Source organism: Agelaius tricolor, unplaced genomic scaffold (assembly GCF_023055355.1).
Source record: "Agelaius tricolor isolate 1412-34295 unplaced genomic scaffold, bAgeTri1.0.p SCAF_1, whole genome shotgun sequence".
Classification (NCBI taxonomy): domain Eukaryota; kingdom Metazoa; phylum Chordata; class Aves; order Passeriformes; family Icteridae; genus Agelaius; species Agelaius tricolor.
The window spans coordinates 69,413,271-69,437,578 of NW_027269261.1; the positions used below are offsets into that span (position 1 = coordinate 69,413,271).

A 24,308-nucleotide genomic window follows, 5' to 3' on the forward strand; every position below is an offset into this window, starting at 1 on the left:
AGTCAGACCACAGTGGCAATAAAAGCTGTAAAGACTTTTTGTGTGAAAGTCTTCACACTAGAGTCAATAATTATCAGAATACAACAAAATTACATTTCAAAATGATGAGTTTTACACAAGAATAGGACTAAAAATGATGCATGCAGTAACAAATGGGGCAATTATGAACTACCATCTTTATTCTGAATAATTTGAGACTGATCACAGTTACTTTAGCACCACGAAAAACATTAGACATTCATTTCTTACCCTTCTAACAAAGCAGAACTTGAAAGACTGGAGTTAAGGCTAGCAAAATGTGTACCCTTTAATATCAAAACCAACATACAAAATATGATGTCTATAAAGATACTTAAACATGTCAGTGTTGTCAATATTAGCAAACATTTTAGTATAAAATCGCTCTAATCTTAGCATATGCACTTCCAAAACATTACAGCTGTTGACACAAGATATGTATAGCCTAGAAGGCATTCTGCACATATGCCAAAGCTTACGTGACTAGAAACTCACTGGCTGGCTGGAACTCCACCGGTGCTGTGCTTGTCAACAGGGAGGCAAAGAAAGGCACCACTTCTTCCTCAGCCATCATTTCAGAGCTACACCTCCTCTGGTGAGATGCAGACTGTTTGTGCATGCCCTGGTTAAAATACATTGGATTCACAGATACACACACACATACTCCTAATAGCAGAGGGTCCTTTCTGTCGGGGCCCCAGCCCAGGCACTGCCTCTGCTCCCTGCCCCGAGGGCACGGCTGAGCCCCTGAGCAAGCAGCGGGGCTGGGAATGCCCCGAGCCAGCACAGGGAGAGCCCGGCTGTGTCAGCCGATCCCAATGGATGACCTGAAGGGTTGTGGCACTGATTCCCAACCTGAGACACACCCTTTGGGGCTGCAAGGAAGCACCTCCTGTCCCTTTGGCAGGTACCCCTCGAGGCAAGGAACTGAGCAGGACACTTCTGCTTTACAATGGCAGCGTCCCTTTTTGACACCACGGGCCTGTGATCAAAGCACTCATCTGGCACCCAGCCTCGAGAGCTGCTGCCTCCCACAACCTCACAACTCCCCCCACTCCAAAACCTGCCTGCTCCACCAGGCTGTGCATGCTCAAAGGCTTCATCCAGGGAAGGCTGGGAAGTACCACCCATTTCCAGTGTGGTGGGCATCAGCTTGACAATCCAGTATCCCTGCAGGGAGGGGGAATTAAGTGCCCACACATAGTGCATGAGAGGCCGAAGGAGAACAGTGCCACTTGTCTGCCTCATCTGATGCCAAGTACACCCTGAAGAAAGGCCATGGAACAGCTACAGCATCTTTGACTCATGGGGGCAATTTTCAGAGACAATAAATTGCCACTGGAAATAAAATAAGAAAAATAATTTAAATTCTAATGCTGAACAGAGAAATACCTGGATGCAAGAAATTCTAACTACATTGTAATTTGAAGTCTGGGTCTGAGATTTGTACAGGCCTCCAAAAGTAGCCAGGACAAATCCAACAATACTTTATTAGTTACACATTGGATCCTGTTGCATAGCTGAGATGTAATTAAGAACCCAAAGGGTTTCCATTATTTCAGACTCTTTGCTGAACAGTTTTCTGAAGATTAAATGGATCTCATACCTACTGAAAAGGTATGAAACCAATAAAACCTTGCTTAAAAGTACCATTGGTTTCAAGATCTGGTGTATTAAATGACAGCATCACATAGGACTGGAAATTTCACACTGCCATTTCAAATGAACCTGTTTCTACTCATTTTCTTCTTAAGATTTACCCTGAGAACATTCAATGAAAAGAAGATTACTTTGCTTATAAGATACAAGAATAATGTCTACAGAAAGTACTCTATGAACTGTTCTCAAGAGAGGGATAGATTAGACTGACTTAAGGGTCTTCTTGAATTAAGCTGCTATTTTAATTTTAGAATCTACCCCCAACCAGATTAAGGCTTGCATGATTTGGGTCATCAAAGTAAGATTTCAGCAGGTTCCCCATGAATAGGTTTTCACACCTAAAAATAAATCGTTACAAAATCTTATTTGCATTTATTCAGTTAAAATAAAATTGAATATGCAGTCCTTTTCTCCACTTCTACAATATTAAATATTTTCTTAAATAAATTTACTAACTAGTTGCTATTTGTGTAGGGTTTTTAATGTTTTAGTTTGTTTGGGGATTCATTTGTTGGGTTTTTTTAAAATAGAGTCATCTAACGTCATTTTTAAAACCTCAGGGCATACAGAATCTAGCATCTCTCTCAATAAGTTTCTCAGTGGTTGGTCAGCCCCAGCACAAACAATCTGAATTTGTTTTTCATCTTACCTAGCTTTAGGACATAAACACCTTATGCTTTTGTCCAGAAAAGAGCATGTGCTACTGGACATTTCCCCCACAGATACAAACTAACAGAAAAGACGCTAATAGAGTTCTTAAACAGTAATTTACTTTACTTCTTCTCTGAAAAGCCTTTCCAATTTTAGCATTGTTGTAAAACAGGCACTGCATCAGAAATGGGTTTGTTATTCCAACATCATCACACCAGCAGAGCCTCCTTCCCACCAAACTCTGCTTCCCTCTCATCCAACATCCCACTCACTAGCTGGTTCTACCATAGGAATCACTCCTAAACAATCAGTCATTGCACCCTCCTCACAGAGATCACTATTTCTGCAGGTTTTTTGGTTTGTTGGTTGGGGGATTTTTATAAATTTTATGTAAATATGAGAGTTTGGATTTTATTTTTTTTTAAACAGCATGGCAATAATTGATCCATACTATTGATATACCATTTCCATGTCATTTATAAATCTTTACAACAATTATTTTATATACTCTCCCAGATAATTTAGAGATGCAGAGCAGCAAGTTGGAAAGATGCCATAATTATACTTGGTCACAATCCTTTCAAATTGCACCAGTGATAAAAAAAAGCAGCAGCTTTGTTTTTGGTATAAAACTCAGGGCTAAAACACACATGAAATGCAAAATCTATGATGAACACTAATTTTTCATAACAGGACAACAGGAAACGAGAGTCTTTTACCACACTTAGCCAACAACACCTTCTGTGTTGCCCAAATGGAAAATAATACTGAATATCACGTTCTACAGGAACACTCCAGACAAAAGCAGCATTGGCTGTCAGCATCACTTTTGTAATGAAGGCAGTAATTTTAATTAACACTATTATGCATATTTCAATGACATTTTTAGAAGTACTTGCAATGTGCCAAAGCACAAGTCCCAGTGAACCTGAAAGGACCTTGGTTTTCCAGATTGGCTTTTCTCCCCCCACCTCCAAGTCCCTCCACATATGTCTCTCTAACATTTTAATATTCAGTTCTTTTAGACCTCACTCACGCAAAGTAGGGCTTGAAATTCTGCAATATAAAAAATGCCTGAGCTTTGGTCTACAATAATTAGAATGCTTTGCATGATTATATTTAAGGAACTTCTGTCAGTTGCTAGATGTAAACATTAAATGCAATAGTATTGCTGTTTTATATGGGTTTTCTGAGCAATTTACTACAACACTGGAAAAAGAAGAATGAAAATAAAAAAGATACTAAAGGCTATCATAAAAAAAAACCCAAACAGTATGCCTCCATGGTTTATGTAAAGAACAGTTACTAATTAAACAAAGCACTTGAATATGCATTTTTCCCAGATCACATTTAGTTTACTCTTTGCTATGATGGTTTTAAATGAGGCAACAAAAATTATTGGTATTAAATGGACCTGAAATAAAAAATTAAGTATTCCAGTGATTGCTGAACCATATCCATAGATAAGCAGCATGCTTAGAAGTGTTTTATGATAAACTGAAAAGCAGTGTTTTCATCTCAAAGTATTATGCTTTGAAACATTTTTCAGAAAAAGAGGTTACTTGCTTGACAAACAGTGCATGATACCTAAGGATACATAAGCAGTGGGGCCATTAGTTTAGGGTGTTAAGAAAGAAATAGGACATGCAAAGGCATTTCTTTATATTTGAAAAAAATATGGAGCCATATAACCCACAGGCAGTTGAGCACAGCTATAAAGACCTGTAATAAACCTGCATGTTCACATAGTGCAAAAATCTTGAATTGCTGAATGTTGTTTTAATAGCTCATGTATATTTCCACATTAAAAACAACTTGGTATTGCACTTAGAATGTATCCTTTAAAGCTGTCTTGGTTTTACGAATAACAAAAAAAGAAATCCTAGTAAGTACAACAGAATAATTTGAAATTTAGTCTAATTCACAATACTGCTCCAAAGAATTAGTCAGTACAGTTTCAAAACTATCCACTGCTCTGAGGTTTGCCTGAAAAAAGATTTATAAACATACATCTTAAGGGTATTGCCTTCACCAAATAATAATAAAAATAATAATAATAATAGTAACAATAAAAAAATCTATTATTCAGCAGCTTAACTTCTGAATGTGTTTGCACTTGGAGCTTGGTTTGGACATATTCAAAACCTGAGCCCAGCAAAAATGCCATCCTTAATGTTCTTTGGGCTACTGTGAAAGGTGAATGCAAACACAAGTGAGTGTTTCAAGAGTTGTATAATAATTTAGCTTTCTAATGAAACAATCATTTCAGCAAAAAGATGCATATTTGTATTCATGATAGAGAATTATAGAAGACTGTAAACAGCAAGATAAACTTCAATAAAACAGATCAGTCGTAAGAGCTACTACATTATCCAGTATAACACCCAGGGGCATGCCTGCAGAGGTTGGATCATAGACATCATTGAAGAATCCTGGGTCAGTGAAGGAAAAACAGCTTTCACATTTCCAGAAATCAGTTCTGATGGATTAGAAAAATATTCTCTTCACACACAGAATCACTACGCACGTACACACTAAAGCTACAAAACTTCAAATACCTTGAAAATGTGGCTTGAAATCAAATTCAAAGACTTGTCAAAAAAGTTCAATGGTATAAAAGATTCTTGTAGCAGTTCTGCAATTTGAGCAATAGTTCAAGACTTCAGTATCTTCAGCCAACAAGTAGAAATCTGGTTTCTGTAGGAGGAGGTCAGGATGGTTTAGGGAAAAGAAAAAAGCATCAAAAGCCAGAATCCAGTTCTTTGGCTGGCTTTTCTGTTGTGTCTGACACCAAAGTGCTTTCATTTTCCAGCATTTTCTCAGTAGTTTCTCCATCAACAGGTTTTGCTCTCTCTTTCAACTTCTGCCGCTCGTGGACCCAGGGGATGAAGCACAGAATCGCTCCTCCAATGAGGGGAGGGACTCCAGCCAGGTAAAACGCCACGTCGTACGTGCCAAGCTTGTCCCGCAGCAAACCTGGGAAGGCACAAAGTGACCACTCATAAATAAAGGGGCCTCAGGAATCTACAGAAAACAGGTCATGGCTCTGGGTTCAGAAACCCAAGAGCTGGCACAGATTATAACCACTAGAACCTGACAACTTGATGGCCAAACAGAGGCGTACACGGAGGTAGAAATGTATTCCATAGTTGACTTGGAGCTGTAATGAAGAGCTCAGATGTCACCCCTCAGCCAATTAAAAATTGCTTAATTACCATCCACTGAAAACATGCACCATCTCTCCTATTTGAAAGTTGCTCATTTGAGCTTCTCCAGCACCTGTATCTTGCCATGACTTAGAGAAATTCTTCCTCCTTTTGGAAACAGCTACCTTTGATCAATGTGCCCATTCTTCTAATTCTAGATATACTCCATATATTGCATTCCTTGTGGCCTCTTACTAAGGGTGTGTTTCCCAATAATTCACTCTAATTGTTCTCTGCAAATTCCTCCCATTAGTCAAATTCTATTTAAATATTAATAGCTGTGATAGTAGGAAGCACCAAGTGTGTGCTGTTCTAGCATAAAAGTTTTATCCTTTATAATGCTGCATAGTTCAATTACATCTTATGAAGTACCTTTCACTCACTAAACCTCAGGGTAAATTACCACTGAAAATCATCAGTGGTGAGGAATACATCTTTAGCTATTTCTACCTCCCAAGAACTTCCAAGTTTTCATCTTCAAAACCTGTACTTTGTCAGTCTCCCAGCAAAGGATGAATAAAGCCACTTAATATATTAATAATTATATATTATTTTTTTTAAATAATATATTCCTACTTATGAGGAGCAATTAAAGTGACTGGAGCCTTTAGCCTCACAATGGTTTTAACATGAGCAAATTTTGGAATCCAGTTAATTTTCAGGTTTTAATTTGGAGGCCCTCTGTAACACAAGCAACCAATAGGCTGTCAGTTGTACAAACTGGAAAAAATCAGGTCCTAAATCCAACTGGAAACTCATCTATCTTTCTTTTGAGGAATGTTTTACACCTGCATACAATGAAGAAGACTGAGCAAACTTTGAAGAGTGCAGTAAGTTAACAACCCATGAGCAGCAGGTAAATTTCCTTTTCTTTCTCAAGCACACACAGAGAAAACCTCCGATGTCAAAGCTCCGCACGTGATGCAGGAATGGGAAACACAGCCAAAGTGTTTCTCAAAAGTCATGCAAACACAGAAACACATTTACAGCTACAAACCCTGCCTACACTCACCTGCAATGGGTGGACCAACTGTCATAGGCACTGACATGAGTCCAAGCAGGAATCCGATGGCCTGGGAGACATCCTGAGCCCCAACCAGCTCGAAGGCAATCGGAGCCATAATGCAAATGAAGCACCCATCAAACAGGCCCATGAAGAGACAGACAGCAACGAGAGCTCCAAAGACATTGCACAATGGAATCATCATAGACATCAGCCCAATAAAAAAGAATGAGGCCACCTAAATATGGACAAGGAAAAAATATATAAAAATGCATTGCATCAAATTTGCAAATCATAAGGGATCAGATGAACCTCCTTGCATTTGCAGTGAATTAGATTGCCTGCCTGTATTTACTTTAAAATAATCAGTCTCCATGGATTACTACTGTCAGAAGTTACATATTAAGATAAAACGAATATATCACTCATGACAGGCAAAGAAATTCCACCACCCATTTCACAAGCTTTGAAAATGCAATTGTAATCCACTATCCTACAATGATTGTGTAAGGTCATTTCTTATGCACTAATAGTTTTGAGAAATAAGTCACAGAAATATTAAAAGTTTAAGATAGCTGGAATACTGTAATTAGACTCCTTGCTGTAAAGTAAGGAGTTTAAGTTGTAAGTAAAAATATCCATATTATGAGTGATTATTTCAGGGTGCTTATATTCAACAGAAGTGAAAACATTTAACTTTTCCATTAAAAAAAAGTATCCTGACGTACTGCTGTAGTCATGCATACTTAAAAAGATTTTCTAATATAATCTTAGATTATTTATTTGTTTCAGATCAAAGGAATAAAACTGTCTTTCAGCAAAATGAAGCAGAATTAAAAAGAAAATAAAAGCAGTAACAGTTTTGCCTGTGCACCATCCATATGTAAGCACTGGAAACCAATGTTCCACCTAACTGCAATAAAACATCAAAGAATCTAAATTTATCCATGACAACAAATACTTCAGCAGAACAATAATACTACTTTCCTAAGAATTTTTTATTTCCATAATGCAGTGCAGACAACCCCCACTAGATGCCTCCCTTGCTATTCATTTTAAGAGACCAAATGAAAAACACCTCGAAATTGCCAATATGGAAGTAAATTAAAGCTTTTTACGAAATCCCACACCAACACTGCTAGTATTTTTAAAAAAAATTATAAGTGTGGAGGGAAAGAAATGTATATCCTCCTTCCTCCCCAAGCTTCAGCATTTCTGGAAGCCTGGACTCTTTCTGCAAAATCTCCTCAACTATGCACCACTTGTATTGCCATGGCCATTCCCCTGTGTACTATGCACAGACCATAGATGACACCAAATTAGTACCTGTCAAAGATCAAGAGATCCAAAATCCTTACTAGAGAAACATGGCTTAATTTTTTTTCTCCTATATGGGAAAAGCCATTATGAAATCATAATCTGGCATAAAACAGAGAAAGCAGAATCTAGAGAATCCCCAAAGGTTCTCAGTCACATGCTAATGAACAGTAATTTCTTTCATTCCCAGGTGAAAACAGCCAGCAGGAAAGAGACATTTTCTCAGAGAAAATGAAAAAACAAAAATCAGAGATTCATAAACTTTGTACCAAAGGCTCCTAGTATCAAAAGCCATACACTGAGTTTCCTAGAGTTTTGAAACTTCTCAAATTTGAATCTCCAATCAGTTAATTTTGCTTACTTACTAATAGTACCCAAAATCAAATCCTTTGGAATCCACAGTTCAGAAGGAATATAGAAACAATAAACACATACCTGTAGATAGATTTTTTTTGCACCAGGAATATAATCTGCAACTCTGCCAAAGATCAATCTGCCAACTCCTGAAGTAATGCCCAGACACAGCAGAAGCACTTCTTCTGGCACGCTGTCACCAAATCTCTCTTTTACATGATTCATCTGTTTAAAAAGAGAAAATAAATTTGCTTTAGAATTAAAAAGATAGACCTTGGAAAACCTGAGTTAAGTAGAAGTAATCTGTCAGTCACAAATTCAGCTACAAATGGTCATCTGATTTACTCTGCTTTTACAGATTTTAAATGCAATATTTAGTGGAATACAATAAAAACAATCTGAAATGTATGGCTGCTTCATCCACAACTAACTAATTTTAATCAGGAAAACAAGAAGGCTTGGGCTAATTACGATTTTAAAAAAATGTAACTGAGAAGCGTTCTCTCCAACCACTCTAAATTTACTAATGATAGATTCAAAGTAACACAGAAGCCCACGGGCTACCAAGCTTGCAACATAGCTCAGGGCAGGAGCAAGAAGCAGAGAGCTGGAGACAAGACAGTGCAAGTAGGAGAGGCCCTTCAGGAGGTCTCATCCCCACATCCAAGATGTCCAGGGCAAGGAGGAAGTGGGGCAGAAGCCAGCTGCAGTGCCAAACACAGCAGCGAGCACTCCCACGCGAGGGAGCAGCTTCAGCAGCAATGGGCAGGGCAGACTGGAAGAGTGATTTATCAGCCACTGCAGAACTAAAGCAACTGACCATCGACCATAACAGGATGAACTACCAGTGTCAATAATTCCAACTTTTCAACTCATAGTATTTTCAACTCATAGTGAAAAAAAATACATACATACACACACACACACATATACATATATATACATATACATATATATATACACATATATATACATATACATATATATACACACATATATACATATACATATATATACATATATATACACATATATATACATATACACACATATACACACATATATATACACATATCTATACGCATATATACACATATATACACATATATATACATACATATATATATATATACATATATATATATATATATATATATATAAAAACCAGACTGGTATTTTGCTGTGATTTTTTTTTGGTTTTTGGTTTTGTTTCTATTTTTAATCATCCCCAAAGACCGGAAAATTATCCACAAGAGACTTTTTTTCACTTTTGCTTTTTGGAACATGTGTGGCTATGCCAAAATGGGCACTAGAAGATGTAGAAATCATTTGCACAGTCCTGCAATCTCCATGTTCATAAGTAGTTTTGAACAAGAAAAGTAAACAAGTAAAAACAAGTGAAAGTTCAGAGATGTGAAAGACGAAACAGAAGAAACTGATTTTCAGTAAAGATGCAGTAAGAACATTCGAGGGACAAGGTAACCACAGGCTGATATCGCTTCAAACCAGAGAACCCCTAATTTCTCATCTATAAAATGAAAATTCTCCGTTTTAGCAAATACTTCTAGAGCAAAATAGTGTGAATTCTTTCCTGGCCAGAATGTTACTATACAAGCAGAGCTGTTTTTTCCAACAAGAAAATAGGACTTGCTGAGTAACAGTAATTTTCTTAAGTATAAAATCTATTGGAGTTTTTTTTACATGTTACAGAAAGCCTATTAAATCTAATATTATTTTGTCCAATATAACTGATTTTGTAAGAAAGAAAAAAACAAGGTTTATTCTAGTTTTAAAGAAAAACTTCTAACTTAAATTGAAGACAGGTTGCTTGCTTTTTCTGTTTTTTCCTTTGCTTTGTGAGACACATTTGGGAACAGAATCTGATGGAATTTTTCATCTGAAATGACATTTAAACATAAAAGATAAGCTGTTCTCCTTACTCCCTTTCTCAAAGGTGAGAAAAGGAAAAGCTGACAGTTTTCCCACCCCTACCTTTATGTGCTTGTCAACACCTGCTGGCCCAGCTGGCAAGAGAAGCCAAGGTGTTCTTTGCAATTTTTGTCACCTGTTCCACGTCCAGGTTTCTGCAGCCTATAGATTGTTTAATTAGCAGGCCTGATCCATCCACTCCCTGGAGGCTTTTCAAGAGGCAAGATAAAGCTCAGTATCTAGATAACTATTAACCCTGCACCTGCAACTAAGTAACTGGATTTCTCAAAGCAGCACAGGGGGTGAAATGCTGCCACTCTTCCACCAAGGAGGGAAAATACTGATTCAATTAACTACTTAAGCAAGGAAACAACCACTACTCATCCCAAATTTAAAATAGCTAAATTAGTTTCTGGTTTCTTTTATTTGATAACTGAGTTTATTTTTTGTTTTGTTGCTGTCTTTGTTTGGGTTTGGGATTTTTTTTTTTTTTTGCTTCCACTACTCTTAAGCGCACAATAATCTTGAAGAAAGCTTCCAAGTAGATATAAAGGAGAATTTTTTTCCTCAGGAAGGCAGTGGCATAGGCTGTCCAGAGAGCTTGTTCAGTCTCCTTCCTCGGAGGTTTTTCAGGACCAAGTGCACAAAGCCCTGAGCAACCTGGCCTGATCTCTCAGAGCTCAGGTCCTAAACAGCGTCTTCAGTGACACAGTCACTAAGTAAGCAGCAGCAGTATTAACTGTCTGAAAAATACAGTGATTCAGGACTAATTCAGTACTGTAAGTGTAACTAGGTTAAATATATTCATGAAGTAGCTCAAGCAAGATTCAGATTTCCACAGCTTTTTAGCTGTTAGAACTACTCAAAAATCTCACGATGAGCAATTGCTAGTGAATATTCTCAAGGCATCAATGCTCTCCTCACTGCAGAACTATACAGGTTGTAATTGTACAACTCTCCAGGCATTGTCTACTGCAGCCAAATGGGGACCTAGCCACACAAAGGCCAAAAGCATTTGAATGTGTGTTGTGCCTGTTCTCAGTAATGTAGCTGCTTCTTCACTCAGGGCTCTGTGCATGCTGAATTGCAGGTCTGATTTTTCCAAATGTAGAAAAGACCTGGTTAGCTCAGGCAAAACTACAGTCCAGAGTAGCACAGTTTCTTCATTATTTAAAAAAAATAATTTATCCTTGTACAATCCAGTTTTCCAAATAAAGATATATAGACAGTGAAGACCAGAACTGAATGCATCCCTGGCATCAGCATTTTCCTTTATGCCTGTGCTCTCTTCTATCAGGGTGATACACACAGATCTTGTCCAAATTCTCATTACTGTTACAATGGGATTAGAAGACATATCAGCCACTTGGTAGTGGCTGGAATGTTTTCTGATACACAGTTCTGGTTGACCTCTCTCCAACCAGCCAAGACCCAGGTATTTCTAAGCCCTCCCCTTCACTGCATGTGCATTTCAGCTACACTCACACAGTGAATCAAAGACATCAATCTGAGCAAAGCCGTAGCTCCTTTTTTTCCTGAACACAAAGAATGTGAATCTGAAAGAAGTGGTTATGAACTAGTAAGAAATAATTCTGTCAACCACTTTCTTCCCATGTATATTCCATTTTGGGGATTCCCGATCAAGCAAAGCTTTTGTAGGCTAAATGCAATAGTCTCTCTCTGACCAAAAGAGATGGCCAACAGCAGCATATAACTTAGGAAACTCTGAGCACATTGAAACCACCTTTTTCTTCAATTACTGATGCAAGTCCTGCTGTCTGACACTTCCACTGTAAACAAGCACGAGAATAAAAGGAAATGCTTAGGGAGTGCTGCTGGTACCATTTGTGTAGTAGAAATATTATTAACTTCTCCAAATTACGTTTTCTGAAAGAGCTGAGGGGGTGTAGAAGCCTAGAAGATAAGGAGGCTCATGTGCATGTCTCAAACACTGATAGCCAGATAGCTGTGGAGCCAACCAAGGACTGCTGGTAGTAACAGCCAAGGATTGTTGGCAATAACATACTGTGAAAAAGAACAGTGTGTGGCTGGAGAAGGGGGCCCATACAAAGGTAGGGCAGCACTTTTCCAGGACAAACGTCCTTGTTCTGGCTCCTGGAGATAAGCGTAACAGAACGGTGCAAGCGCAGGAACGAGGCCGAGAAGCCAGTATGGATTGTAGGGTGGAGTCAGCACCAAAAGCCCTAAAACCCCATAACCCATTTCCAGAAAGGTCTACAAGAACAGACTGTGCATAACTTTCTCACTTTCTATGCAATTTAGTTATCTCCAGGCCAGAGAGAAGCAGCCACACGGGGTCCAGGTGGCACCCTGTCCATCCCATCAGCTGGATCAATGCTGTAGCCAGGACTTGTGATCTCTTTCTTTGCAGTGAGCTGTCCTGGATGATTGGATGTTTCAGAAAATGCTAAGAAGCAGAGCATAAATTAACACTGGAAAGTCACTGTTTATTCTCCAACATAAGGACTCACCATAAAAAAGGGGGGGCGGGAGGGCGGTAAGGAGGGTAAGAAACAGAAAAAGAAACTTGGTTACCAGTGAGCTTTATATGATACTGGGCACCAGGAAGATCTTTTAAGGCAAATAAATTTCTAGTCCAGACTCCACCAAAGAAACTTTCACTGGTAAGCAAAAAAAACCAGCAAAATGAGCCAGCCACTCCTGCACTTTACAGAAAAGATGATCTTCATGTTAAGAGACAGAAATAGCATGACTAATACCTAACCTGGATCAATTTTTTAAGGGATTGCCAATATTCTGAGAATTTCTATGAAATATTACTTTAGCTAAGTGTCTTCACATGACAAATATGCATATGCATATCTTCGAGAAACTCCTGCTGACACACTTCCCTCAACAGTGGTAATACCTCTTTTTATCTCTTGTCAATTTAAATTATGTGAAGAACAAGGAAAAAATTAAACAAGGTGATTCATTGCATGCCAACAGTGAACTTTTCTCTTATTCCACTGAGTAAAGCGGATTAAACATAATAATTCATATATCATGAAGATTCAGAACAAGCAGAATCTGAATTTCTGAAGTAAAACTGAACACAACAGTTAACAGGTTAACTGTTAAGCCTATTAAACATAAAAATCCTAAGCATTAAATATTCAAAAATACTCAAGGCTTACAATTACGCAGTTAAAATAATTTTGAGGTTTTTTTTTTTTTTTCAAAAAACAGCTAGTGCTGAAGCCATATGCCCTAAATGGGAATAATATTTTTTTTAATCTCAGAGCTGTTAGTGTTATCCTAAAGAGCATGTGAAGGAAACCAGTGGCTTGGTGTGGCTTGGGCAGCAGCAGCAAGGCAAATGAGGCACACATGCATCTTTGGAAGCTGAGCACAGGGATGCAGAAAAAAGTCAGGGATCCACAAGAAATGAAGTGTTATGTACACAAGGGATGAGAGTTAAATTATTGGATAAAACCCTTTAAAAACATTATTTTAAATTATTCCTGTTTGTGACTACAATCCATATTTTACAGTCTCAGTTCCAGCCATTTCTTGTGGCCCAAAGCAGTGTTTCCAGGGCCTGCTTTACTCTCAAGACTCAACTATGTCCAAAACCAGCTACTATCAGAACTAGAGAGTTACAGGTCACACATTAATTTGAATTTCCAGAATAACAGCAGATCTATTTTAAAACATCTAACAGGTAACATCCCAAACTAAGGACCAACAGAGATTTGTGGGGGAAAAAGGAAAACAAACAACCCACCCTAATTTCTCTAATCTCATCTTCCTATTGTCTCAATCATGTAATGAGGCTGATGCTGCAAATAAAAGCTGAAGGACCAAACCCCAGCAGTCCCACTCGTGAGAAACCTCCCCAACACACAAATCCTTGTGGCATTTACTAATGTCATAAAGTGTTATCAGTTTACAACTTATGCAATTAAAATCAAGCACATGACATGATATGCTACCATTAAGAAATTATGGAATATCAAAGCAATGGATGAGGATATCCTGTACAAATCCTGTACAATGCTACTGTCATGTCCTAAGAGAGGTTGACATCATTGCTCAGCAACAGCATCTGTGCTACTCATATCACATCTCTCAAAACTAGACTCCTTAAACCATTGGACCTAGGCAAGTAAAATCTAAAAAGATTCTCAAACCTCTGTTCAAGCACCAAAGAATTCCCAGGGCATCCATAGCACTTCAGGATTAGAGATCTACTTGTGGACACAGTCATAACCCCCTCAGCTTTCACAAACCTGGGTGAAGCACCTGACTCATTCTACTGGGGAACAGAAGAAAGCTTTTAATTGCCTCAATTCTTCAAGACAGTCCTAAATACACTGCCAAGTATCTACTGGATCGGGGCCTTGAATCGAAATTGAATCAAGTAGTCCAATTTTCATTTAAGTCCTAAGGAAAAGATGATGATACTCTCTCCTCCTTATACAGAAATACAGTCCTTACTCAGGATACAGACATTTATGTTCCCTTTTTTTCCCCTTTCTAGAGCAATCCAAAACCACTTTTTCCCTTTTCTAGAAAATATTCCGCTCACTAGTAATGAAAAAATTAACCCAATAATCAGAGAAGAACCCGGAAAATACCTCAGAGCTTGACAATTACTACTAAATCAAATAGAAAGAGCTAGGTTCTGAGATCTCAACAGAAGATTCAAAACACATGGTGAGATATTCACAAATCTGAATAGGACTTAAAAAGTGAAGATGTTTTCCATACAGCTCTTCCTGGAGCAGGAACTGGACACAAAAGGTGGTCTGTATAGGAGAGAAGCAATTTGGCAATGACTGTTTGTTACTTTGTATGAGAACAGCAGGGCAAAACCAGCTGTGATCTCAGGCTTCTGGGCACGTGAAGAGTTTCAAGAGTTCAGTTCAAGTCAAGATGTTTCTAGAGTCCAAAGACAGGATTTTGAGTTTACCATTAAAGTTAAGAAATTAAAAATAAAATAAAAAAGGATAACACGCTCTGCACTTTACTCTGACTTTGAATCATAAACTCCATCTGCTATTAGAATAGTTTGTACTACACCTGAGTACATGAAGTAGTGTGCTGTTAGAGACAGATACAAAGGAAACCACAATGAAACTCAGACCTTTCAACCTGCCAGTATTGCACAGACCTGAGGAAGACTCCTTTGCTCTTATCATAACTTCAGGGTCACCACATAGTTTGCAACTGAGCATACCTGCTGCCTTTTTTTTTTTTAATTTCATTTACTTTTACTTCTTAAAAAAAACACAGAAAAGCTTTGGTTTATTCTTGTTTGTTTCTGTTCTTTCTGTACCTATATTATTTGTCTTCAGTACTTATTTGACAAACATATCTAAAATATGCTTTCAATAGCAATTACAAATATAAAGTAGGAAATAATTTGTTTCTTTTCCCACCACCACCCCCAATGTCCAAAGTGGACGATCTAACCAAGAATAAATGCTTCCAGGTCAATATTAAGAAATATTAGAAAAGAAATGGGTGCACAGGATAATGACAGAAATGGGAAAATAGAAGTGGGATAAAGGGGGAAAATTTCACTAACCTGGGCAGTCAAACTGCAGCAGATGTTGAGATCTGAAGGGAGATAAATGCAAAGATTAGAAAAGCAAGTAAAGCACAGGGAGCCACTGAAGATTTTGGGTTTGAGAGATATCTGCTTAATAATTACATCAGACCTTTACAAAACCAGTGTCTTGTTAGTCTTCCATTGGAGAAAGAAATATGATAGATTAAGTGGATGAGAAAGGTAATAGTGCTAAAACTGGCAGCTATACCTAGTTTTAGCTTTTTTAGAATACCTACAGTATAGAGAAATCTGTTTGACACAGTTATGGTTAGTACTGGACATAATTTAAAAGATACTTTCCTACCATTACAAGACTAACAGCAGATTCTGGGAAATAAAAGACATGGTAGACTTCAGACAAATGACTGATGTAGGAGATCTGAAGAAATGAAAAGGTTTCTTGAACAGCAGCCCATAAAAGCAAGTGAATGGAGTGATGGAGGCTGGTTTTTTTTCCAGTTTCAATAAAAAAAAATCCAGGCACACACACTGGATATTCAGCATTATTTTACTCAACATTCTAAAAGTAACAAATTTATAACATAATACAGGTGGTTCAAAAAACAGACAGTACTTACCTTACAAGAACTGATGTGTTATTGCCTTACAAGATGTGTTATGTGTATGCACTTTATTGTGGATATGCAGATTTTGTAAATGAAAGTTTAGCGATTTTTGGCTACTAGAGTCCTTAGAGTATACACCAGACTCTTCACCATGCTCTGCCCTCAGACATAGAGGAAAACATTTATTTCTGTGCTTCCATTTGTCTCCACTGTGGAATCCAGGGGCATAAGAATTAAAGGGAGGAGAGAGGTGTAGGATCAGGACTTTACACACAATACAAAACTTGAACAGCTTCACATACTGCAAGGTAAATCCTTCCTACTGTGGCTCCTTGGGCAAGTCTCCCACAGCAGAGGACACAGAGCCACTGCCACTGTCTGTGGACAAGGGCAGAAGCTAAAACACTCATTTCTCAAACGAGGAGATGTAATTTAGAGATGTCATAGCTAACAACATTCAGGAAACACAACATCAGTGTGTTCTCCCCTCAGGGGAGGCTTGAAGAATTACAGAAATATTTGTAAGAAATGTTATGGATGATGATAAGGGTCTTGCTGGGCAGGACATCAAACACTGCAGTGAGATTCATCCTGACTATCATACCTTATCCCAATACAGCAGCCCAGATCTGCCTGAAGAGTCTTAGGTGGTTTCTATACCCCCTTTATATTTTTCCAGTCTAATTCTTCCTAACGACCCAAAGCTTTTTCCTGGGGAGGGAGCAGTTTACAAGTGGAAAATATCCATTTTTCTTAACAGGTAGAATAAATAGAATGTGTTGTCCTGAATAAGTTTTAGAAACTTCCAGAGTATATGGAAGTAAATGCAGCTTGCAAATTACACAGCAAGATTTTCAGACAAGTTCCTATGAAAGCTGTAACTACAGAGGATCTCACAAGAACTTGGCTCTTCATTTCTCCAAGCTGATTGCACAAGACAACAGTTTTTATTGGCACATATTTTAGGGAGCAAAGGTTTAAACACACTGAATTTGCACAGCGGAATCTGATCTCTTATTAACAAAAACAAGGCACATCACTGATAGAGAATGAGACATGGGCAACCATTTATCCAAAATAGGTGGCTCATAAAGAACAGAGCTGAAGGCCAAGTCATCATCAAGGCTCGATTTAAAAAGATACTCCAAGGTGATAAGGTAGTTGTAGAACAGATAAATCACACAAAAGACACAGAATTTACACTACAGATCAGAAGGTGGGGGGGAGGAATCAAATCTGGCAAAAAAAGTCTGCATCAGCTCTAATCCATTATCAGCAAGTCCTCCTGTTAATTATGTTTTTAAAGTGAAAAGACTACTTTTCTTATCTACAGAGCCAGAACAAAATGAATGCTCCAGCAAAAGACAGGAAACATAGACCAGCAGAGAGCACTGTCTTTTTGTCCAAGGACAGACACTGTGGGCATAGCACTGGACTCAGCAACTTCAAAGTGACAAACACAAGATCTGGAGACAGACACAGCCACCCAGAGGACAGACTAATATTTATCCAAATTGCCTGATTTTGTGATGCAGCCAAGAAAATGAATCTGTTTATATGCATGAAAAAGTCCTTTTGACTAACGTACTCTAACCAGCTTCATGACTCTCCAGTGAATAAAATTGCTTGGAAGCATCTTTACTTTTCATTTCTGAGATGCATTTTCTTTTCCAAGAATCTTAGAGCAGAGTCCAAGCTGATGCTTTGTTTCTCAGCAGAACTATCTACCTTTTTCCCCCTGAGCATTAGGTCTGCAATCTCACTTCCCTGTTCTCTGGAGGTCTAGATGAGCCTCTTCCTGGCACATGCAGATTTCAGAGAAGCAATAAGGCAATGAATCTTCAGCATTCATCTATGGAGCACATTAAATCCAGTACTTATTTGCCTACCAAGACAGAGTCTCCTAAGAAAGTTGTTAGAAAAAATGCTCAGACACAAACCATTTTTTCATCTCTTAAACATGAAGCAAACAGACAGAGAACACATGTACTCCACATAGCTACTGCTAACCAGAAATCCCTACATATGCATGTACCCAATGTGGAATATGAGCATGGATAAGCATCAAAAGGAAAAGCCAGATCTACACAGTAAATTAAGAAACAGGCAGCAAAGCAAGGTGAGAAATACTGAAATCTTTTTCCTGAGCTACTCTGAAGTTTTAAAAGGACAGTCACTGTCAAGGGAACTTTCACACTGCATATCAATTAATGGGTAGCTTTGTATACAAGCCTGCAGACATATTTAAACCACAGGCCTAATTTTCAAACATATCTAGTAATTCTTTAGGAGTATTTTCTTCATAACAAATATTTAAATTTAGAAAGGTAAACTTTATCAACACACATTTTCATTGCATTATCTACTATCCAGATGCTTTTTTTAAAAGTAGAACATATAATAAATACGTGCACTTTCTTTTTTCCATCTACTTGGTTGTTAAATTCAGTTTTTCATCCAGCAAGGTGTCAAATACTATAAATAAGGCAGGACCTATCATTAGCAAGAGGCATTTAATAAAAGTAACTGCTAAACTGCTAAATCAAACCATACTTGTAAACACCCCAAGACAAATTACTACAGGACTGAAACACTCAAAGTATTAAGAGTGGTATATATAAGATGGTATTATCAGTCCTAGCAGTATTCCTCATAGTGGCTGAATATTGCTACATCAAAATTACACAATGCTGAGCCCCTTTTTGTAAGTGTGTCATAATTAATATTTTCCTAAATTCATACTGAAACCTGGTAATGACCTCAGTCACTGTTTAGAGAAGACCAGGCAGTGACAACATCCATTTTAAGCAGTATTTCTTTTCACCCTGCTAAATAAAGCACAAAAGGCAACCACATCTTGTAAGCTACTGAGCATGTGACCTTGTATCAAATTTTAACAGAAATGACCTAACAAGCTCCTAAGAATTAAGGATGCATGATCCTGATGGAGTAAATATTTTTTAAGGGTAAGAGAACAACAGCAAGCCCTTAACATCAGACTGCTGAAAAACAGAAGTTCTCTATTTATTATCAAAACAAACACAGGACAAGTGGCACAGAGACTAGGTATACTTTCTTTCAGATATACTTCATTTCTTTGTGAGACAGTCCTTAGTAAAAACACTTGGAAAGAGCATTTTCCACTGATTCTACAGATTGCTGCTACGAATTCACAATTTAAACCAAAATAGACTAAGCAAGGATTTTACTTGTCTGTCTGCCTCTTTTAGAGAGACACCAAAACAAGAAAACCTCAGTCACTAGTTTGGACTGATTTTAAAATTGAGAGGAATAACAACCATTTGATCTAGTAATCTTATGACATATTGGTTTGTTCTTCAACAATCTCAATTAATGCTGAAAGTATATAATAAACTTAAGTCAAAACTTATTTATAGTCTTCATCTCAACCCAATTCCCAAGTTACATGTAATGGAACACCTATTAATGGAATTTGACACCAATTAAACAGGGATAAGAAAAGCTCTCCCTTTTGGTTCTCCCCTGCAAGAGCCAAAAGGAATCTGATGCCTAATACCTACCAGTCAGGATTCATGTCAAGGAGCTGGCAAGAGTTACCAGCTCCTATCTAGCATGCCATATAATCAATTTGTTAGTGCATTTAATTTTAAATTAGAGCCTGCTTAATGAGCAGGTTGTTTGTTCAGTTTTAACAGCTTTACTCCACACAGCAAACATGGTACAGAGAGTTAAATTGCAAAGACTTGGCTAATTCTGTTACTTCAAAGCCCAAAAAAGTTTTTACTTCTCTTTCACTACAGGGGTCACAGCATGTATTCTCCTTTCCAACAGGCTTCAGGAAATGCAAGAGGGATGAACAGAGACTGGGGATGGCACAGAAGCACACAGAGCCTGGGACCTCAGGAGCTCCTGAGCAGTGCCAGGCTGGCAGACAGTGACTTCAGCAGCCCCCAGCCACCATGGGCCAAGCAGTGACACACAAGGACCCCAACCTGCAGGGTCTGAGCCACCTGGGCTTCATCACATGGTCAAACACAGCTGTTCTGGCAGAAGCTGTCTTTCCAGGTGGGAAAAATGGAACTCGGTGAGTACAGGTACCAGGTCAGAGGCCATGACATTCACCGTATTTTTTTCTTAGGGCACTTGTAACCACTGTTACAAGTCTAGCAGTCTGGCTGCTGTCAGCCACCCCTAACACTGGGAAAAATTCAAGAATTTTAACATAACAAAAGCTGTCACTTGTCTAGACATCATATCCCTTTTCCAGTTACTACATTTTTAAAAATACAATAAACAATGAAATAGTAACTTTCATTTTCAAAAGATGAGGAAAGTAGTCTCTGGTTTGGTAGACGTGCCAGTGAAAAACTATTTTTTCTTATAGCCTTTGACTTACTTGTAACTACATATTTCTATGTCCTTCTGGAAATACACAAAGTGTATTTTTATCAAAAGCAGACAAAACTATGATAAAAAACATCCAGAGCTATCTACTTGAGCTGAAGTATCTGTGTTGAAGGGCACAATCCATGCTGTGCCTTCATAAACACTGATTTTTTTCAGACCCACAGGGACTTTAAGGAAAATCAAGTATTTAGATACACATAAGTTAAAATGAAAACTTGTGGGTTTCGGGGAGGGGTTTTGACAAGAATTATTCAGTCTAAGTTTTACTGAGAGCTGATGATTCCCCTCTCAAAGGGGGCATACAAAGCTTGTGTCTGTCGACCATTTAAGAGTTTATGTTATAAACACATAAGCATCATGGTTTCTCTGAAACTCTGAGCAAAACGAGTATCTTCATATAATTTTGAGGTAATCCTTAAAATATTAGATTCTAACAGTACACTGGAATAAGTTTTATAGTGTTATCAAACACTATATTAGAAACAGCCTCGATCAAATTGTTTTCCTATACTAGAGATTTATTTCATGTTCCAGTCTGATAGGAGGAAAGCACCCTATAAAAAAGAAAATTATATTATCATAATATTGTATAGTAAAGTATAGTAAAGTATAGTATAGTATAGGGGGCTATGTTCTCTACAAGCCAACTAGCTGCTTTAGTCTGAATTATAAACAGGAAGCAGTAACACAAGCATCTTCTAAAAAAAAAAAATCACAAGCTTTTTGTTCAATAAATATATTTTAGAAGTTCTTTTTGCCTGCTTGTATAGCCTTATTCTTCAGTTCTCTGCAAGGGTTAACAATGATTTATGACCTATCCAATAGCTTACTCTAGAACACTTGACTCCTACTCCTCTGAAATTGGTTTTATTTTAAAGCATCTCTACAAAGCTTATGGGGAAATAGCATAAGATGTCATCTGGATTGTACAGTCCTTTGAAAAAGGCTAATTTGAAGTGTTATACAATAAGATCTACATGATTAAAAACTAAGTTACAAGAAGTAACCATTAGTTTATAACTGCTCAAAAACACACTGGCCCCCACCATAAGATACTTCAAAAAATAAATATCGGATGCAGTCAGTAATCTAATCCATTACCAGAAAGCAGTGACGACCACTTGTTATATTGAATAAAAAATAGCTTTTAAGGCATTGAAGATTTTTCAAGAGAAGTGAAGATATTATCATTAATCTCGCTGTTCTATCATGGGTGAATAATGAGTATTAAAATTACCCTTCTATTTTCATACTGAGTTCTACTACCCCATGCTCTATCAAATACTCTTAATATGAGGATGTATAATGGTCTCAAAGCAGCATCTTATTGGAGACTGTGGGCTTTTCCCACCTTTCCCTTTTAAGCCTTTTGGTTTACACTTTAGTTAAGAGAGCACCAACAGCAAGCTGTCCAAGAACAATTCACCATCTAAGCAGTGCAATGTGTGTCAGCCAGCCTGATACAAATGCATGCATCTCCCAGTTGCACCTGAATTTCTTAGTTTAGGAGTGTACTACAGAAAAAAACCCAAACCTGCTAGGGAAACAACTCTAGTACATGTACAGGAGATGGCTAATTGACATCTTCCCCATCACCAGAAGCCAAAGCTCCATCAGCTGCTGTAGACAGCAATAAAACACAGCTCACCTGGCAGCTGGGAGGGACAGGGTAAGAGGAGCAATTACATGAATGCTATAAAATGTAGAAAACTAAAAGGCTGAAGTTTGAGAGAGAAAAATCCATGTATTTTGCTTTTAGTAAACCTGAAAAATGGTAAATACAATAGATCCTAAAAATTGACACTTTAACAAACCTCAATACAAAGGAACAAAAATTACACTTCTAGCATGTCTTACTCCTTTCATATTGCATCTAAAACACACAAGTGTCGTTGGCCATGTATGCAGCTGAGTACCAAAATAAAGAATTCTCTTTGGAATAGTATAGAGTATTTTTCAAATCTCTCTTTTCATGGTTTAAGTATTTTGAACCTTGCATTGAGACCAAAGAACAAAGATTTTATCTGGCTTAACTAATACTTCTGATTAAAGCACACTTTTAATAAGACAACATCCAAATTAATTTTGTGCTTCTCCCCAACTCAACCTGCAGTTTAAATCTGACTTCCTATCACCAATTGCTTTCTTAATCAGTAGCACAAAGGCAAGTATGTATAGTTTCAAACAAATCACAGCCAGGAAGAAATGTGCACTTACCAAGTGAACATAAGGCACAAAGTATCCAAAAAGTGCAGCCGGAATCCCTAAAGCCCAGATTCGGTAGCTGAGAACTTTGAAAACGGAGAAATTGCAAATCTTTTTCGCAGGAGGTAATTTGAATTTTCCCTTCTTTCCTCCCTCCTTGTCTTTGGTGTTGGGAACAAGAGGTTTGTACGTAAACCCAGCCAGGAAGAGAACAAACATAAGGATGCAGAGGACCCTCAAGGTGTTGAACAGGTCGACAGAGTCGATGAGGACCCTGAGGAGGAAGGGCAGTGACACTGTGAACAGGCTGCTGCCAGCAGTAACAATGCCATTCACGAGTCCCAGGCGCTTCTTGAAGTAGTGCCCGAGGATGACCAGGGAGGGCTGGTAGGCAAAGGAGCAGCCACAGGCAAACACGATTCCATAGGTGAAATACAGCGGTTCAATGGTGCTGTACCAAAAGAAAAGAACAAATTATCAGTGTTTGGTAAGGCAGTGGATGCTCATTCACCTGGGAGTGACAACAAAACTGCTTCTCAATCAATCAATCAACATAACTCACCAGCATAAATAAGAGTTTGTATATACTTATAGTTGACTAGCACTGTATCAGCTTAATTCACCAACTATTCTATCTATCTCCTTCCACTGAAAATATCACAGAATTCACTGAACAGGTAAAAAAAGAAAAATTCAATTCAATTCTAATTACATCAAATAGTGTGGCTAAAATAGTTTTAAAAATCACTGTCAAGGCAAATTAGCCAAATTAAAGTTCAACCGTTGCTGGGTTTTTGGATTTTATTTTTCCCCAAAGAAAATTGTACTGTTTTGATTTACACATTTCTTCACTATGCTAGCAGGTCAAATGTAATACTGAACTCTCCTCATGAACCCATAGAAATCAAGTAAACAATTTGTTATGAAAATAAAGTAACAAATGTGGCAATCATTAATACTGAAAAATAAAATATTTAAATACTGACAAAATTTTGTAATGTAATGTATAAGTAAATTATAGACTCTTTAGATATTAATTTTTTAGACAAATAGTCTCCTTTTGCATAAATATTTTAAATTCAGTGCTTTGGCACATATATTGCATATGCTAAGAAAGAGCTAAAAAAATTGTTACTAAGCAATGAAACATTTCATCCCATAGAAAGGTAGATCTTCATCATAAAGTTCATTATTATTACCATTTACTCTACAACTGAAATAAAGCAGAGCCATTTTAATTGATCACACACACGTGACATCAATAAAAAGTACTTGTGCAAGAAATGTTAAAAGTATGAAGTAACAGCAGCAGTATAAGTAATTAAACTAGTGCTGTAGTATTAGTTAGTGAAAGAAAACATTTTTTAACATTTAGATGGAGGCAGGGTGCAAGAAATTTTTATGAGTTTTCTGAGGCAGCACATGAGAGTTTA

At 37.7% G+C, this 24,308-nt stretch overlaps 1 protein-coding gene across 2 annotated transcripts in view; it reads right to left on the minus strand.

Annotated features, from left to right (window-relative positions):
• The window catches only part of SLC16A10 (solute carrier family 16 member 10), a 71,773-nt gene that overhangs the window by 4,740 nt on the left and 42,725 nt on the right, over positions 1-24,308 (minus strand). Inside the window, exons 3-6 of one of the 2 annotated variants that reach the window (XR_011681016.1) lie at positions 22,888-23,326; positions 8,290-8,433; positions 6,547-6,775; positions 4,887-5,304 (exon numbers count right to left, since the gene is read on the minus strand). Coding sequence is in view for 1 of the 2 variants with exons in the window: in XM_071438449.1 (XP_071294550.1) it covers positions 5,069-5,304; positions 6,547-6,775; positions 8,290-8,433; positions 22,888-23,326 (1,048 nt within the window). In the remaining variant the exon portion in view is untranslated. Of the gene's footprint in view, positions 1-157; positions 5,305-6,546; positions 6,776-8,289; positions 8,434-22,887; positions 23,327-24,308 lie in introns of those variants that run through there. The other variant, XM_071438449.1, reaches the window with a different exon arrangement.